The 19,732-nt window shown below is 37.2% G+C and overlaps 1 protein-coding gene across 8 annotated transcripts in view; it reads right to left on the bottom strand.

Moving 5' to 3' along the window:
- The window catches only part of KYAT3 (kynurenine aminotransferase 3), a 62,034-nt gene that overhangs the window by 5,099 nt on the left and 37,203 nt on the right, over positions 1-19,732 (bottom strand). For all 8 annotated transcript variants that reach the window (XM_045897265.3, XM_045897263.3, XM_045897261.3 and 5 more), the window contains 8 exons: positions 18,166-18,252; positions 17,251-17,376; positions 17,031-17,151; positions 10,157-10,233; positions 8,705-8,794; positions 4,326-4,512; positions 2,025-2,101; positions 1,608-1,694 (listed from right to left, as the gene is read on the bottom strand). In XM_045897265.3, the coding sequence (XP_045753221.1) occupies positions 1,608-1,694; positions 2,025-2,101; positions 4,326-4,512; positions 8,705-8,794; positions 10,157-10,233; positions 17,031-17,151; positions 17,251-17,376; positions 18,166-18,252 (852 nt within the window). The remainder of the gene's footprint in view (positions 1-1,607; positions 1,695-2,024; positions 2,102-4,325; positions 4,513-8,704; positions 8,795-10,156; positions 10,234-17,030; positions 17,152-17,250; positions 17,377-18,165; positions 18,253-19,732) is intronic.

Below are 19,732 nucleotides of genomic sequence, written 5' to 3'. Positions count from 1 at the left end.
GTAGATTGTCTCTCAAAGTTGAAAACAATGTTTACATCATTCTGACTAGGTTTATAGATGAATTGGTAAAAAGAGTTTCTGGATCTTATTAAGCCCGTCTTCAGTAGCAATAACATCTTAAAAATAGCAATGATATATATATTAGATTTTTTTTAAAAGATTTTATTTATTTACTTGAGAGAGAGAGAGAGTGAGGGAGCACAAGCAGGGGGAGTGGCAGAGGGAGAAGGAGAAGAAGGCAGGGAGCAGGGAGCCTGATTCAGGGCTCGATTCCAGGACCCTGAGACCATGACCTGAGCTGAAAGCAGCTGCTTAACCGACTGAGCCACCCAGGTGCCCCTCAGATTTTTTTTTTAGTTTAGATCTGATGGTAAGCAATTCATATTTGTCAGGAATATACACTTCATTTTCAGTTTTAAAGGCTATTTTCCTGGTTAAAGAATTCTGGGCTGATATATTTTTTTATTTCAGCACTTTGAGGATGTCATTTCATTGTATTCTGGTCTTCATTTTTTCTGATAAGAAGTTGCTAAATTAATATACATGTGAAGTATAGTTTTTCTCTGGCTGTTTTCAAGATCTTACCATTACCCTTGGTTTTCAGCAGTTCGAATGTAAAGTGTCTTGGGGTGGTTTTCTTTATATCCTGTTGTCATTCACTGAACTTTTAGATCTCTAAGTAAGTTGCTTTTCACAAAATATGAGGAAATTTTGGCCATTACTTCTTAAAATACTTTTTCTGCCACATTCTTTTTTTGGTACTCTAATTACATGTATTATCACTTGATATTGTCTCATAGATCTAAGACTCTTTGTTCATTTCTCAAAAATAATTTTTCCCTCTATTTTTCAGATTGGATAATTCTATGAATCTGCAATTCAAGTGGGTCCTTTATTCCTGATATCCTCAATCCTCTGTGTGTTAAGCCCCATACATTTTTCATATCAGATATTACACTTTTAAGTTCCTGAATTTCCACTTGATTTTTTTATAATTTTAATTTGTTCACTCATTATGACAATATTTTCCTTTAATTTCTTGAACATACTTTAAAGTCCTTGTCTGCTAATTCCTGTATCTGGGTCACCTTGTGATCTGTTTCTACTGACTGCTTTTTTTCTTTCTTAAAGGTTCTTTTTTTCTTTTTTTTAAAGATTTTATTTATTTATTTGAGAGAGAGTAAGAGAGAGAGAGCACACACAGGGGGAGGGGCAAAGGGAGAGGGAGAAGCAGACTCTCCACTGAGCAATGGGCCCAATGCAGGGCTCGATCCCAGGACCCTGGGATCATGACCTGAGCCAAAGGCAGATGCTTAACTGACTGAGCCACTCAGGCACCCCAAGGGCCACATTTTCTTTTGTCTTCACATGTCTAGTAATTTTTTATTACATGTTGCACATTGTATTGTCACATGGTAAGGAGTCCAATTATGCTTAATACAGTAAACTCAACACTTCAAAGTTAATTTCATGGCAGCAAGCCAAAATTAAAAAAAAAAAAACAACTGCATACGAACACGTCATTCCTAGCAAGAGAAAAAAAGGTGCTTTATAAATCAGAAGGAAGGATGTCATAAATGTAGTTTTGAATAGAACAGGGGACTTACTTTTATGAAGCAAAATCGCACAAACTTCTCAAACTGTAATTTGGTCTCTGCATTACAGAATGCTGAAACTGGAATGGCTGACAGTTTCTGAAAAATAAATAGAAAAATAAAATAGGAAAACTACTTCTAATTCAAATTTAATTTTAGGATAGATAAATGTTAAAAACAAACAGATACTTCTAAATATCCACAACAACCTCCGACAAGAAAAAAATGTTTTTAAAATCCTCCACATCGCCATAAACGGAATATCATATAACAAAACAAAAATGTTTTTAAAAATGTTTTTAAAATCCTCCACATAGCCATAAACAGAATATCATATAACAAAATTGTAGTTAACATTGTTCAAAACATGTCAGCAAGTATCCTTTGTATACAATACAGCACAGTATCTCAAAGGCCAATAAATACTACCTTATTTTTAGTCATCCATTTCACAAATTTATAGTCATAAGGTTCATTGCTGTCCTTCATATCAGAGAGGTCTGCATCTAAAACAACAATGAAAATTAGATGGCCTATTATATCTGAAGGCAAGATGTATTTCATTTAAATCTGTCAAGGTTCAAAATATTCTCAGAAACTACTAAAGTCTCATACTATATGGTGGGTTGGGAAGTGAAAAATTCACAGATAGGTTGTTTTTTTTTTTTAAGAATAGTTATTTCCAAGAATTATGTAATTAATTACATTTTCTATTTGCCCTTGCAGCCACAGAGTTCAGTCCCAAGTTAATGCTAATCACTATAGTATATGAACCTATATGAAAAATTTGTTTCCTTCCCCTCCTATGTGATATTGATTCTTTATTATATACATTTCTATTTATATATGTTATTACATAGAAAACTTTTTAATATAAGTTAGTTTAAATGCTTTTTAGAAGCAGATCAAGTATATAAATCAATTATTTTAAAAATAATTCATGTTGGGCAGTCCCCTCGGTTCCCCTCCCTCCTTGGGCGCTTTGTACTGTCACTTAGCTATCCCTCGATAAACCTTGCTCTGCTGCCCACCAAAAAAAAACCATAATAATAATTAAAAAATGAATAAATAATGAATTTTAAAAAATAAAAAAAATAAAAATAATTCATGTTGAGGGATGCCTGGGTGGCTCAGTTGGTTAAGCATCTGCCTTCGGCTTAGGTCATGATCCCGGGTTCCTTGGGATCGAGTCCTGCATCAGGATCCCTGCTCAGCAGGGAGCCTGCTTCTCCCACTGCCTGCTACTCCCCCTGCTTGTGCTCTCTCTCTCTGACAAATAAATAAATAAAATATTTTTTAAAATAATAAATAAAAATATATAAAATAGGGGCGCCTGGGTGGCTCTGTCGTTAAGCATCTGCCTTCAGCTCAGGTCATGATCCCGGGGTCCTGGGATCGAGCCCCGCATCAGGCTCCCTGCTCAGGGGGAAGCCTGCTTCTCCCTCTCCCACTCCCCCTGCTTGTGTTCCCTCTCTCACTGTGTGTCTCTCTCTGTGTCAAAATAAATAAATAAAATCTTAAAAATATATGTATAAAATAAATAATAAATTAAAAAATTCACATTGAAAATATTAGAGATTTCCAATTCAAAGGCAAAACTAAAGGTGATGAAAACAGCTATTTCTTTGTATCATTTCATGAAATGAGCTATACATTTAGACGTAACATAGGAAAAGTGATTTCTAAACCTCAGAGTATAGGACATCTTAAGGGATTTTATATAAGAATGGAGCTTAGGAGAGCCAAACATATACAGCTTTCAGGCACTAGGACAGCAAAAATCTCGGCATCATGGCTTCTGCTTCTCTCACAACAAATGAAGAAATAACAGTCACCGTTTGGTTATAAAATCAAAAGTTTCCAGCCTTATAAAATTTGGTATATATAAAAGGCTTTGCAAGTTCAGTGGAATATAACTTTATTGTAATAGAACCTTAAAACAAACTATTCGGCCAACTTCTGTCAGAATAAATTATGCTTTTAAATGTACTATTGTTAACATTATAGTTTTTTTTTTTTTAAGAAAATCGGTTATATATAAAATGTTATCATGCTTCTAATTTTAGACTAGTATGGCATGTCAGAAGTACATAAAACAGCTTGTAATATAAAGACCATCGCTTTTGGGAGACCAAACTATTTGGAATCTAGCTATGTGATTTTAGGCAAGTTATTTAAAATTTTCTAAGTCTTCACATCTTTAAAAGTGGAGCTAACAACGCTTTCTTCAAAAGGGTATTTGAAAGTGCTAGGCATGTAGCAGACTCCCAATAAATATTATTTTCCTTCTTTACTTCATTTCAGTATATTCTAAAATAGCAAACATTCCCTGATAGCACCAACGTTCTAGAAATCTTATTTTTCTTAAGTAAAAAGGAAACTAAAATTTTACTCAGAGGAACACTGGGTTCATATATTATTTCATGTACTTGTGTTTTAAATTCCACACTAGAACAAGATGATAGGAAATTCTGTGTTTAATGGGATACCTAAAAGAACTGACTCTACAACCATGTTAACAGTCACATTTAAGATTCAGGGATCTAAAACTCAAGATGATTATTGAAAAAACAAAACAAAACAAAACAAAAAAGCAATGACATTCCGAAAAGCCATTTTTCCATAGACAAAATGCTGACATAGTTTTGACATCAATCTTTACTCCCTAATTCTAATACAATTTCACACATAAGTTTCCATATATTTGAAATAGTAAAAACCCTTACAAACCTAGCAAAGACACATCAGCAATTATGAAGTATCCCCCATCAGGAACTATGGGTTTTAGGCCAAGACTTTCAAGTAAATGTACCATCCGATCTCTTTTTACTTCTAACTCCTTTGGCAAAGAATTAAAGTAACACTCTGGGTCATCCATGCGCTTGATGTCAATCCAAAAAGCTTGAGCCAAGGCTTCCTGCATGTTAAGATTGAAACATGTGGAAAGGAAATACAGTAATGTTATTTATTGCTGAATTTATTGGTATAATAAAAATTGCCTGAGTCACATTATTGGCAAAAAAAAAAGTTATTCAGGGAGTTACAGTTGAATTCCTGTGAACTTATATTAGACTGTATCAATTAATGGAGGAATCAGTTACATGTAAATGATTAAATCTTATGTGAAGAACTGAGAATGAGCCATGAAGATCCAAATTAAAGAAGAGGTATTGTATAAAGATGGCTTACTTGGGAATGAAAAGACATTTTCCATTGAGGGGAGCGGTAGAATGACTTGCTAGATCTAAGTCTGAAAAATGACCAGAGAAATAATGAACTAGCCAGCCTTTTTCCATTACCTTGGAGGATGTAGTGGAAATGAAAGCTGACCCACTGTGTCACTCCCCATAGATATGCAATCATTCTAATCTGAATTCTAATCCCTGTTCTAATCATTTGTATCCCAGAAGTGTCTAAGTGCCACAGGGATTAGAAAAGAGTGTCCGGGGTATGTGGAGTCACTTCTGTACCATTCCTCAAGAAAGCCAGAAGTGACAGGAGAGAAACTGGGAGAAGGGAAAAAAACCAATGTTGTTAAAGGTCATATAGATGTTTCAGGAGGCAATAGGTCAGGAAAAGATAAACAAGTCTGAATCAGGACACACAGAAAGAGCAAGGATCTGTACAAGCAGGAGGGCAGAAGATTGGTAGGTCAGTGTGAACTGAAACAACTTAAAAATACCGGTTTCTCAGAGCAAAGAAGGAAAGGTAAGCAAATAATCAAGAACCTGGAATAGTTGAGATAGCAGGGCAAAGTGGCCAAATTTTAAGGAAATTAATCAGAACCAAGAGGTATTAAGAATTAAAGGATAAACATTCATTCAGTAAACATATACTGAATACTAATGTTAAATATTGGCATTGTGATAAAACACTGGGGGTATAATGGTAAATAAGATAAACATGGTCCTTGCCTTTATGGAGGTTCCAGTTGGTGTGTACTGGAGGGGGTACGTGGGAGGGATGAGGAAACAAATACACGAAAAAGGCAAGATATAGTTTGTTCTGTTGGAAGAACTGAGTCTGGTGTGGCTCAAGAGTAGCAAGAGAGCATGGCAAGAGATGACATGGAGAGACAGAGAAGGGTAAGATCACTGAGAAGACTGCATGCCAAAAGAAACCAGCAGGAAAAAAGAATTAATCATAATTTCCCAATACTAACAAAATCTTGGATAAATAAGGATCAAGCTGCATCAGCCTAGGAATCTGGGGTTCCCCTGGAAGCATGGGCCAGTTTCCAAACATGGTTGTCTGAGTGCATGGAAAAATCCAGGCACTTGGTTGAAATGGAGGACCAGAGGAGTCAGGAAAAGATGTTCCAGATTCTTAGCTGCATCTTTCTTGTTCTCAGCAACTTATTCACTCCCCATAGCAGGAGATATGCCCTAGAAAAGTCAAAGCTCAAGAGACATAATCATCTCTCCTAACTGTAGTCTTATACCGGACTTCTCTCTTTTTTTCATGCCCCACACATGACCCAATGGCAAATGCTGTCAGCTCTGCCTTCAAAATATATTCAGAACCCAATCATATTCCACCATTTTACCATCCCTATATTGGTTCATTCAACTGCTGTCTCTCTCCTGGATCACTTCAACAGTCTTTTGACTCAATAAAGCAGCCAGGTCCCTTTGATAATATAAGTTAGATCATGTCACCCTTGTGCTCAAACTCTTCAGTGGCTTCCTATCTCACTCAGCTTTTACAGTGATGAACATGGCCTTATTTGATCTGGCTCCCGGCTACCCCTTGATTTATTTCTTCCTACTCTTGTCCTTTGATCATCCCATCCCACTCTCGTGCTTTTCACGGATACAAACATGACAGCCAGACTGCCTACCCCAGGGCCTTTGCACTTGTTTTTCTCAAAGTCTGGAAGGTTCTTCTCTAGGTAACCCATGTGACTACTTAAGCTTCAATTCATAGCTCAAATGTCATTTTCTCAGGGAGGCTTTCAAAGATTACTCCACTTAACATTGTATGTTCTCCCTCTTAGCACTTTATATCTTTCGTCTTCCCTGCTTTATTTTTCTCTATTGCATCTATGAACACCTGACATATTATTAAAATATTTACTTCTTTATTATCTGTGCCCCCACTAGGCCGTAAGCTCAAAAAGAGCTTTTCAGAAAGAAATTCCTGCTGTATCTCCAATACTCAGTAAATATTTGTTGAATAAGTGAATGGATTTATTTTGAGTGGATAAAATGAATTTAATATTATATAAAACCAAAAGTCAAAACTAGTCTTTATTATGACACTGCTTTAGAGAGTCATTGGAGAAAGAATTTTAAAATAAAATTTTTTTCTCATTCAGTAGATCTTTTTGACAGGAAGCAAAAAAGTAAATTTACTGTAGCCAATATATTTCACTCTTTTGGCTTTTTAACTGCCTTCCAGATAAAGAAAATTTTTCAGTGTTCTGATTCACAGAATGATGATACATAGATTCCTGTTTTATAAATATATATTTAAAAATAAAACAGAAACAATATAAAAAGATATACATTAAAAAGCCTTGCACTCACCCCATCCCTATCTATTCATTTCACCTATTCCTCATACCCCTACAATTGGCACCTTTTTTTTTTAAGATTTTATTTATTTATTTGACAGACAGATAGCGAGAGCAGGGGCACAAGCAGGGAGAGTGGGAGAGGGAGAAGCAGGCTTCCCGCGGAGCAGGGAGCCCCGATGCAGGGCGCAGGGCTCGATCCCAGGACCCTGGGATCACAACCTGAGCCAAAGGCAGATGCTTAACGACTGAGCCACCCAGGCGCCCCTGCAATTGGCCACTTTTACTAGTTCCTTATGGATCCTTCCAGAGATCCTTTAAGAAAATACAAGCGAATGGTTTCCCCCTGTCTTATACAGGATACAGCATAAATATACACTGCCCTGCATCTTGCTTTTTTTACTTTACAGTATATTCTGGAAACTTTTCCATATTGTTCATTATAGAACTTCCTCATTCTTTTCCTTTCTTTTCATTTTTAAATAGCCATGGTGACAGTCAGGGTGGCCCCCAAAGGTGTCCAGATCTTAAAACCCAGAACTTGTAGGGGCACCTGGGTGGCTCAGTCCTTCAGCTCAGGTCATGATCACAGGGTCCTGGGATGAAACCCTGCATCAGGCTCCCCACCCTTTGAACCTACCGCCTGATTGTGCTCTTGTTCTATCTCTCTCTCTCAGATGAATAAATTAAAAAATCTTAAAAAAACCCAAACAAACCCAGAACCTGTAAACATGTTACCTTGCATGGTAAAATGAACTTTGCAAATGTGGTTTAAATTAATGATCTTGAGATGAAGAGATTATCTTGGATTTTCTGTGGGCCTAACACAATCATAAAGATCCTTATAAGGGAAAGAAGGTAACAGGAGAGTCAGAGTCATGTTAGAGTGATGTGACCATAAGCCAAGGAATGTGAGCAGTCCCTAGAAGATGGAAAAGACAAGGAACGAAGTCTCCCTTACAGCCTTCAGAAGGAATACCAGAATGCAGACACCCTGTTTTTAGCCATAAGACCCATTTCAGATTGTTGACCTCCAGAACTGTAAGATAAAAAAATCTGTGTTGTTTTAAGCCACCAAGTTTGTGGCCATTTGTTACAGAGAAATAGGAAACTAATACAAAACTCATATAATATTTAAATGTTTGGATAAACCATAGTTTGTTTAATTAATTCTAAAGATGGATAATGACTATCCCCTATCTTCTGCAATAAATGGCCATACACATACAGAGCTTCTTATGTGTACAGATAATAACTATAGGGTAAATCCCCAGAAGACAGATTGCTGCTTTGTAATGCACGCACATCTATAATTTTGCTTGGTGTTGTCACTGTCCTTCACAGAGTCTGCAGTACTTTGCAATCCCTCCAGCAACATATGAGTATTCAGAGTTAAAACTTGATGTATTTAAATAAACAGAAGAAAGCTGTTCTTGACAGTAATGAGTATCTGTCTGCTCCTGAATTCTCAAACACTACTAGAGGCCTGGCTCAAAAAGGGCATCACAGGTAGAACTAAGCCAATCCGAATACACAGCCTAAAAATAACACCTTTACCAAAAGACTTCAACCCCAATTTACTATTAATACCTACCTGTAAAGGAGTTGCACAAGTATAAATGGTGTTTTGTTGAACTGTCTGTAAATGTTTTATCAAATGATGAGGACCAATGGACCAGCCAAGCTGGAAAAGGAAAAGATAAAAAGCAGATTTCAAAAAGCAAATCTAATTGTATGTACCAAATCCGATAGAGTAGCTCAGCTTAATGTAATTATTAAATATATGCAACTCTAAAATGTTCATACTATGAAAGTAGTGCAGTATTAGTATTTACTCATCATTTCAACACTGTTCTTTTGTGAGAAAGTTTCCCACTGGGGTCACTAAACTGCCTTCAGAAGGTAAACAGTACCCTTAGTCGCTATTATCCTTTTCTAATTTGCTACTTCTGATATTCTGAAGGTCTAAAAACTGGTAACAAAGGTTATCTGAATTAGGTAAAAGTAACTCTGAATGAGGGCCTAAGGGACTCTTCCATAAGCTGGTTCTGCAGGCCCCATTTTTGATACTCCCTGCTTCTTGGCCATGTTCAGGAGAGGCCAGTTAGAAGATGACCAAATTTCAACTGGGTAAATCGCTGTTGTATTACATAGTGCAGTGCTTAAGTACGTGGATTCTGAAGCTAGACTGCCTGCACTGGCTTGACTTTATTAGCAGTATAACCTCAGGCAACTTACTTCTCTGCACTAGTTTTATTGCCTGTAGAATGGGGATGATAAATTATACTCATCTCATAATGCCATTATGAGAATGAGGATGTGTAAAGCACTTAGAACCTGGCACATGGTAAGTGCCAAAATATTAGTTATTATATTGTTTTCTTCCTCCTTTTATATTAATATACAATAATCTGAACATTTTTTGCAAAAAAAAAAAAGAGTGCCATTAGTTCATGACTTATAAAATGAAAAATTACCTATTTTTTCTGCCATTTACAATGACATGGATGGAGCCAGACAGCATTATGCTAAGCGAAATAAGTTAGTCAGAGAAAGACAAATACCATACGATTTCACTCATCTGTGGAACTTAAGAAACAAAACAAATGAGCAAAGGAAAAAAAAGAGAGAGAGGGAGGCAAACCAAGAAACAGACTCTTAAGTATATATAGAGAACAAACGGATGGTTACCAGAGGGGAGGCGGGTGGAGGAATGAGGGAAATAGGTGAGGATTAAGGTGGGCACTTGTGAGGAGCACTGGATTTGTGCTGAATAACTGCACTGTACACCTGAAACCAATAATACACTTTATGTTAACTAACTGGAATTTAAATAAAGACTTTAAAATAATAAAGAAACAATCAGGTCTCAAAAAGGATAAAGGCCAACATGAAAGCTGAATGAGTAAAAATAAAGAAAAGATCAGTTAGTATAAAAACCTGTGTAAACTGAATATATATGCATTTAAAACACACATATACAGAAACTCTACGAGAAATAAAATACATGCTCATTTTTAAGCAATTTCATTCTTCTGCACCTTACCTTCCAGCCAGTTACACTGAAAGTCTTTCCAGCACTTCCTATTGTTATTGTTCTCTCCCACATACCTGGAAAAGTAGCTAAATAGGAAAGAGAAAAGAAAAAGGTTAAGAAATTGCTTTCCAACCAATCTGTATTTAGTATAATCTAAAAACATAAAGGTAGTGATCAGTGTATTTCAGTAGGTTTTTAAATACAATGTAACTCTAACCCAAACACAACTGAAAATGTTACAGTGCTTGGAAACACTGTCATATGTGATAGATTAAGTAATTTTAAGGAGCAAAATTACTTCCAGGGGCAGGAGTGTCAGTAGGCAGGGTTCTAGGCAGGGGTTGTACAAGCATGGTACCCAGCGCTCAGTGTCAGTGGTAGCTGAACATTCAATATTCTCTTCCTGTGGCACCCTTTGGTTGTGGTCTGGCTAGTGTTTACTCATATCTTCTCTGCCCATTTTGCGAGTCTATTTCTCCAGGCTTCCTAAGGCAATGGTTCTTAAAATGTGGTCCCCACACCAACATAGCAGTCTCAGTGGGGAACTAGTCAGGAAGGCAAATTATTGGACTGCATCCCAGAGCTACTGAATCACAAACTCTGGGGGTAGGGTCCTGCAATCTGGGTGTGCATGCATGTGCGTGTGTGTGTGTTTTGCTAAAAATTTTGAGATAAAAATCCCACACCATAAAATTCACTTCTTTAAACTGTCCAATTCAATGGTTTTTAGTATATCTGCAAAGCTGTGTAACCAGTTTTAGAACATTTTTTCACCCCAAGAGAAGCCCATACTTTTTGGGTATCGCCCCTTAATATAATCTCCATGGCCAAGAGCCATGGCCAGGAGCATTAGAACTTGGGCCTGAATGGAGCTCATCTAGCATACCTAGTCCCTCCATAATGCACGCCATGGCCTTCCTGCATTTAGAAATATTAGCCAGCACTTCAGCACTATGCAATCACCATGAAAAGGACACTTGTTTATAGTATGAGCTGAAATAAGAAGGCAGAGTGTTGCCTTATTGACCTCAACTGAGAACACATGTATCAGGTGACTCCAATTTTTTGCCCCTTTCTGCATGTTTATGAATGTGAAGTGCCAAGAGTATTGACTTTGGGGTTAAATCTATTTCAGTGAGTAGGTGATTCACAAATATGGATTCCACAAATAATGAGAAACGACTGCATAAATGTTCTCAAGTTGATATCTTTAATAAAATCATTCATTCTTATGCTTATTTATTTATCAAACATTTATTAGCAATGACCAGGTGCCAGGGATTATGCTAGGTCTAGAGGAAACAAAGATGAGAAAGAAGCAGTTTCTGTCTTCAAGGAGTTTAATGGCTAGTGGGGGTAGGAGAAAAGTAAAACAACAACCATAATACAGTGTGGTAAGTGCTGTAATCTCAACAGGCATGGAGTATCATGCAAGGACAGAAGAAGGTTGAGGGTAGCTTTCTGCAGCCAGTAATGCTTGAGCTGAGACTCAGAAGACCACATAGGTCTTTGCCAGTCAGAGAAGGCGAAGAAAGGTATTTGGGGTGAAGGGAATGGAGCTAACAAAGTCATGGGTATATAGAATGTAAAAGCTTGTGAATTTTGCTGGACATTGGTAAACGATTCCCTTGTGAATCTCCTGAGAATGCTACCTACACTGTTCTTTGGATTCCTCAAGTAATTTAGTCGTGAAGTTCTTCACATGCAATCCCATGAGTTTTTCACTTGTTTTGTAGAGGTACAGTAGATACTCTTCTATTGTTCTAAGAGTGTTGGTATACACAAAGAGAAAAAAAACAGCCATTTCTGTGGGGTCTAAGCTACTGTTTTCTTAATCTTCTCGTACTCAAGTAAAGTAGCTAACAAAATTTCCAAAATGAATTCATACATAATCTTAGTCCATTGTGAAACACCTGGCAATATTTGTAAAGGCAGGAAGACTACATAAACCGGAAAAGCTACAAGTGTATTCTCTGCGGAGTATAACAAAAAGATAAATGAAGAAAATATTTAGAGGGTCCATTAGAAGAAAGAATATGCTAACATTTAATATATCATATCCTTTCAAGTTTTGAGACATCTGTAGTCTTCCAAAGTAATCCAAAAGAATACCATGACACATGTCCCACTTTCCTATTTGACCAGAGAAAATCTAAACATTTGTATAATGCAGAGTATCACCTCCTTTAAAGTAATAATATAGGGGTGCCTGGGTGGCCCAGTCAGTTAAGCATCTGACTCTTGATTTTGGCTCAGGTCATGATCCCAGGGTGGTGAAATAGAGCCCTTCATGGGGTTCCACACTGGATGTGGAGCCTGCTTAAGATTCTCTCTCCCTCTCCCTCTGCCCCCCCCACCCCATGTGCACATGCACACACATTCTTTCTCAATAAATAAATAAATAAATAAATAAATAAATAAATAAAGTTAATATATATCCCAAACCAGGAAGGTCTATTAGTAAGAACAATACTTAGAAATAAATTCTTTGAAAATCAGAATCATCCAGAGAAATGAATACAACCTTAACATGTTTTCATGATAAGTTATATACAAAGGGAATCAAAACTACTCACATGTCAAAAGTAGGTTTTTTCAGAAAATATCAATGTAATAGTTATAGGTATAATATGTTTTAAAAAGAGCTAAGTAATTTTGATGACTATTTTAGCCATTTAAAAGTAGATGTCTTTTTTTTTTTCCAACAGTAAACTGATCAGCTGAATAACTTACAAGGAATTTTATACTAATTATCTAAATACTGAAAGATTCGTATATCAATATCAATGTATTAATTTATCTTTTTTCTAGAAAGAGAGGTTTCTTTTGTTGACTGAAATGTCATTTTACAGAAATCTGGAGACATCATTTGAATCAAGAATCTGATCTAAGAACAAATTCTATTACTTCAATAAAAAGGGCCCTAAGGAATTTTAAAAACATCTGGATGTTCATGTCCTCTCCAACTCAGAGCCGCAGAAGTTAAAGTAAACAGATAGTCAGAAGACCACAGCACTGTGTGTGAATCTACAGAAAAAAACCCCAAAAAACCCAAAAAAACTTCCAATCTTTGCAGGTCTGATCATTTAAAAAAAACAGTATCTAGGGGTGCCTGGCTGGCTCAGTTGGTAGAGCATGCAACTCTTGATCTCGGAGTTAGGAGTTCAAGCTCCATGTTGGGTGTAGAGATTATTTAAAGACAAAAACAAAAACAAAAATAAAAATAAAAAAACCTAGGGTCACCCAGCTGGCTCAGTTGGAAAAGCATGCAACTCTTGGTCTCGGGGTTGTGAGTTTGAGCCTCACAATGGGTGTAGAGATTACTTAAATGGATAAATAAATAAAAACTAAAAAAACAAAAACAACCCAATATTGGTAAGTTAAGCTTGCATTTATATCTGAAAGGCAACTGGCCTTTGCACTTCTCATTTATGACCCATGATCCTTAAATCAGCCACAGCAGTTCTATGAGTTATTCACAGGTGGTTTAGGCTTCAGTAGAAGTCAGATAAACATGAGAAACATGAGGAAGGGTGCTACCCCAGGGAAAACCATCTCAGTGAAAGCATGAGGATGATGCTAATTCATGATGTATGGCTAGAAAGCCTTATTGTGTTATATTAAAGAGCTACTCTCACTCTGCAATAGTGTGATGAAATAGCCATTTTGCATCTTTCGCATAACAAAGGCCACTGTATTTGATAGAATAGCTAAGTTTTCATGGAACCAAACTGTACTCTGTAAATAATGAAATAGTGAATTCATTTTTTTCTTGTTTATGGGCTGTTATAACAACTAAAAATCTAACTTAAAAATATATGTCTTGATATCTTTAGCAAGTAATATCTGCTACATTTTTACTATGAGGGGCTTATCATATAACATGGTTTAAACAATATAATAAAGGTTCAAACAACAAATCTCAAGATCATTTAAAGTTATGTATTGGATAAATATTGCTAAACTGAGTTAACTAAAACTCTAAAGATTTGAGGCATTATTGCATAGACATGAACATATATTTTATGTTAAGTACAGAATTACATTCATTAGAAAGATGCCTCTTCCTCTCTCTGCTTAATTATTAAAAATTACAAAAAATAATTACGTGTCCATAGTGATCTGATTTTTGACTGGAAATAGTTCAAGTGACCTGAAACAGAGATCATCAACAAGAAGGGTGAAGATGAACCCTAATGCAATTTTGACATGTAATAGCAGTTTGCTGTGTCAAGGCAACACCACACCTTGCAAATCTCTGGCTGTCTTCTTCTTTTATCTGTTCTCCCTGAGAACATTCTCTTCCATGGGTTCCACCATCAACAAAATTTTGATGACTGGCCAAACTGTTTCCCCTCATAATTTGATCCTGACTATCAGGCTTGTCTCCAGAATCTTCTCCTCTGTCTCACAGACACTGAAACTCAGCAAGACTATAAAGCATGAGAGGCAGGAATATTCCTTCCTCCCCACAGATCTGCTCCTCCCCAGCACATCTCCACCTCTGCTGAAGAGCCTCATCACTGCTGATGGGGCTGAGTCAGAGATCTCAGAAGCATACTTGCTTGCTCTCTTTCCATCTTCAAATGCTATACTCCCCCCCACATTGTTTTGACTTCTAAATAGCCCACATGTGTCAACTCTACTGCTAGCCTATCTGACTCAATTCAGATCCTCACCTATAGCTGGTTCTTAGCTTTATAAAACAAATCCAGGGGCGCCTGGATGGCTCAGTCGTTAAGCGTCTGCCTTCAGCTCAGGTCATGATCTCAGGGTCCTGGGATCGGGCCCCGCGTCGGGCTCCCTGCTCGGTGGGAGGCCTGCTTCTCCCCCTCCTACTCCCTCTGCTTGTGTTCCCTCTCTCGCTGTCTCTCTCTGTCAAATAAATAAATAAAATCTTTAAAAAAAAAAAAAACACAAATCCAATCATGTAACTAATTCCCTTGCCATGGCACACCTCTTGCAGTAGTTCTCAAAGTATGCTCATTGGAACTTTGGTGATCAAAGTAATGTGTAGAATTTCTTTAGAAATCAATTTTAAGTTTCCTTCCATGAAATTTTCTTATGCACTTAAAATAAGTACTACTGTTTATCTGAGAGTGTATGCTACCAACGGTGAAGCAAATGAACATTTAGTAAGTGAATACTAATGGCAAAATAAAAAAAAAACTCTGATGGGCTTATTTCAATGGCTCTTTGTGACAAATATGCACAGAACTATGATTTTTATATTGACTTCTCTTTTTTTAAAGATTTATTTCCTTATTTTAGAGAGAAAGAGAGGGGGTGTGTGTGTGTGTGTGTGCACGAGCGGGGGGGTGTCAGGGGCAGAGGGAGAGACTCTTCAAGCAGGGGACTTCCCACTGAGCATGGAGCCCCATGCAGGGCTCCATCTCACAACCCTGAGATCATGACCTGAGCCAAAACTAAAAGTTGGATGCTCAACCCATTGAGCCACCCAGGCACCCCTAATGACTTCTTCTAATTATTAAATTTCTGTTAGGAAAACTGTTTCTTGTTTCAGGATGGAAGGCAATGTATCCCTATTTCATGATGTGAACTTTGTGGCTTTGAGGTGCTCTATAGTAAGGCTTTGAGTTTCAGAACCACTGACTTCCTCAACAAGTTTAAATTCTGTTCTCATATTCAAGGCTGTCAGAATTACCCTACTTTTCCATTATCATCGTTGCCTGTTATATCCTTATAAACCACTTGCCCTAATCTTAAGTATATCTTGATCTGTTATGCCTCCTTGCCTCAGTCCTCTTAGTTTATCTGGTATGAATTTTCCTTCTACCTCTCTGCTTAGCAAATTCGATCTTTTGCCCACTCCTCTGTTGATCCCCTCAAGCAGTTGCTTCGTCCTCTGTAGTTCTACAATTTATAATGTACCATAGGGATAATTATGATATATACAACAACTATTTATATGTAAGGGCCCTAATTTTTTATTTATTAATTTCTGCCACAATGATTTTAGTTTTCCTTCCCTTATCCTTTTCATACCTTCTATTCATTTACTTATCAATTACATTCTGATCATCTAGCATGTGCAAGATCCATCCTGGCAACTAGGGATTCAGAAGACCCTAAAACAAACAAAAGTCCCTACATTCTAGCAGATTAGAAGTAAACAATATAGGTCTTGATATTTATTACAAAGGAAAAAACAAAACAGAACAGGAAAAAAAAAAAAGCAAAGCAAATGCTGGAAGGAAAGCTTGTAACTGTCTTAAATGTGGCCACCAAAAGTGGTATCTGAATAAAGCTCTGGGGGAGGTGAGAGACTGAGCCATATGGATATCTAGCGGGAAAAGAGTTTCCAGGGCATTGGAAGGAGAAGTGCAAAGACCCAAAGTCTGCAGCCCAGCATATAATCTTATAGCTGATATCAGTTTGAATAACTCCAGAAGACACTGAGACACTTGTGAGACAGCCCAGTAGTAATGAAGAAATCCCAGGCAAAGATCAAGCAGCAATAACTTACTGGCCCTGCACTTTTCTCCTGCTGACTTGGCATTTTGGCAACTTACTCAGCACAGACAGTCCAGCTTGGGAACAAGTAAGCTCCCTGTATCTTATGTACCAAGTAATAATAGATTCTTGATAAAAAGCCAAGGGTATAGGCAAAAGTAGGACTTCTCTGGTTTCATAGCTTTATAGTATGATCCAAAAATCCCTTCCCCTTAGTTTGTACTGCTTGTCCTTCAATTTGTTTATTTATTCAGTCAAGCATCATTTATTCAAATCCCATTTAAGTGCTCATCCGGACAGATACCCATTGCAAGGACTATTTTAAAGCTGTTCTGGGATCCTTTCCAATCAGTTGTTCCACATGTGCCCAAACACATTTAGATTTGTGACTCTATGTAATAATCAGTACCTATTTTTAAATGCTTATTTCCAGTATATACAAGCCATTCATAAACCTCATCACTGATGCAGAGTGTGTCATATTTGATGCAAAGGTCAGCAATTACTTGGAGTTCCTCTTTGGTATATACCTATATGTGTTAAAGAAAACAAAAGAGCAGAGCCAATTATGATTCATCACGTGAGTAAATGATAGGTCAGAAGACTGTATAAAGAGATCAAAGACTCACCTTGCCAATGGGGTTATGTGGAGTATTCAGTATAATAGCTTTGGTTTTAGAATTAAATTTACTTGCCAGTTCTTGAGGATCCAATGTCCAGTCAGAACTAGACCATTTTTTCCCATCGACAGGTTTCTAAGTATGAAGAATCAAAATGTGATTTAATTCAATTAATTCACGTTTGCTGTCTTACAAATAAATACCTTACTGGGAAAAAAAAATAGAGAAAGGTAAGGCAAAGGTAACTGAACAAATGACTAACAAAGAAAATAAGCAGAAATCACTAAGCCTTAAGAGCCCAAGAGGACTTGAGTCTCATGCTCACACCTATTAAATGGGAAAATAAACTCTTGTCGACATAAACAGCTGTTAAAGTGTCTATGTTCCTTCAAAGGAGCCAGCTATAACGATGGTTAACACGTCTGGTACTTTAGGGCTAATATAAGATTCTGTGATTCACCTTAGTGTATTACTTATTTTAGTAAGGTTTTTAAAAAGACAATGGTAGTACACTTTATTAAATTCCTAAAAATAAAAGCAAAATTTAAAAAATTCACTTTATTCAGAATTCAATAAGCATTTATGAAGCACCCAGCATACATACCCTACACAGTTAGTCACTGGGGAGCAGTGCTATGAAAGTGAGTTAGAAATGGTCTCTGAGCTAGTGGTGCTCATGTTGATGGGGAGACACATACAAAAGATAACATGACATATGTGAATGCTGATACAACAGAGATACATGGCAAAAACAGAATAAAGTAATAAAAGTTGTCCTCTTCAAGATGTTGGTTACCTTCAGCCATAGTAGAGATACACAGTAAATCCCAAAAAGTAATCAAAGTGGAAACTTCATCAGGGACAAAGCAATTCTGTGTATTTCCAAAACATCTTAAAGCATGTGAATGGTGCTGGCAAACTTACAGATCTTAGGGGAATAAAAACAGGTGTTGCTCCAGCCATTCTCACCATAGGCTCGTAACAGTCATAGAAAGGCATTATTATTATGACCTAAAATGAAACCAAGTAAGAATTTAACATATCAATTATTCATTTGTTTAAAAAATACCGTGGGAGTCCAACCCAGAAGTCACAGATTTCATGAAGCGGAAAGGCTTTGGCAAAGATTTTAAAAGACTAGAATCTTTCTATATTCAAAAGCTTTTGGGTATTGTTTCAACTATAAACAAGGAAGCCATAGTCTGGCAAGAGGTTTTTGATGATCACACGAAGCTTCAGCCAGGCACAGTATTAAAAAATACTGTATCATATGATCTCATTGATATGAGGAATTCTTAATCTCAGGAAACAAACTGAGGGTTGCTGGAGTGGTGGGAGGTGGGAGGGATGGGGTGGCTGGGTAATCAATATTGGGGAGGGTATGTGCTATGGTGAGTGCTGTGAATTGTGTAAGACTGTTGAATCACAGATTTGTACCTCTGAAACAAATAATATATGTTTAAAAAAAAAAAAAAAGAACATAGTAGGAAGGGAAAAATGAAGGGGGGGGAATCTGAGAGGGAGATGAACCATGAGATACTATGGACTCTGAGAGACAAACTGAGGGTTCTAGAGGGGAGGGGGGGTGGGGGGATGGGTTAGCAAAAAAAAAAAAATACTGTGTACCTACTATGTGTAAGGCACTATACTACATGTTGAGATGCAGCAGTGAAAAAGCTGGCTTTCCTTTCCTGGAGCTAACAGCCAAGTGGAAAAGACCTTAGAGATACACTTGTCCAGGAGTCCTTGGTCTCTTAATGAGATCTACAGAAGGGCTTGCAGTGGGGATGCTTGAAATTATATGCAAAGCTTTACATGTGCCTAGGTAGGTTTTCCTGGGGGAAGAAGCCATAGGTCTCATCACATCCTCAAAGGAATGTTCCAGCCAAAACATTAAGAATTTCTTTAAATTTTAAGTTACAAAATAAAATATCAGAGAGGGGCAGAAGCCAAAGACTATAAGGGAAGATAACATGGCAATGCTCTCCATTATGGGGTACTACTTTACAAGTATTATCCTGAGAGTAAAGATGTTTCTCTCTGCTCAAAAGCACTCCAAAACAAAGACTGGATGTGGGGAGACTAGTTAAGATGCTACTTATATCTAGATTCAGTCTTTTTTCCTAGCCCCTCGAGATATATTCCTTGTTCCTTGGCCTCTACGTGCTCTCTCTTAATCACCTGTGGGCTGGCTTTTAGGTCAGTCAGAGGGTCAACCTGTCCAGGTGGTATTCCACCCACAAACCACCAGCCTAAATCTAGCATCCTTTTTACTTTTCTATAAGGAAAGTTTGAACACATAATTTATACCCATCATATATATTCAATATTTATATATATATATATATATATAATATATAAATATATTTTAGAGAGAGAGCACACAAGTGCGGGGGGTGAGGGGTGGTGGGAGAGAGAGACTCTTAAGCAGGCTCCACGTTCAGCCTGACACGGAGCTCAATCTTATAACCCTCAGATCATGACCTGAGCC

Source organism: Mirounga angustirostris, unplaced genomic scaffold (genome assembly GCF_029215605.1).
Source record: "Mirounga angustirostris isolate CCGP_5_RB_7025 unplaced genomic scaffold, mMirAng1.0.hap1 SCAF_4, whole genome shotgun sequence".
Lineage (NCBI taxonomy): Eukaryota > Metazoa > Chordata > Mammalia > Carnivora > Phocidae > Mirounga > Mirounga angustirostris.
The sequence above is the reverse complement of the archived record's forward strand: the minus strand, read 5'-3'. Positions and strand labels throughout refer to the sequence as shown.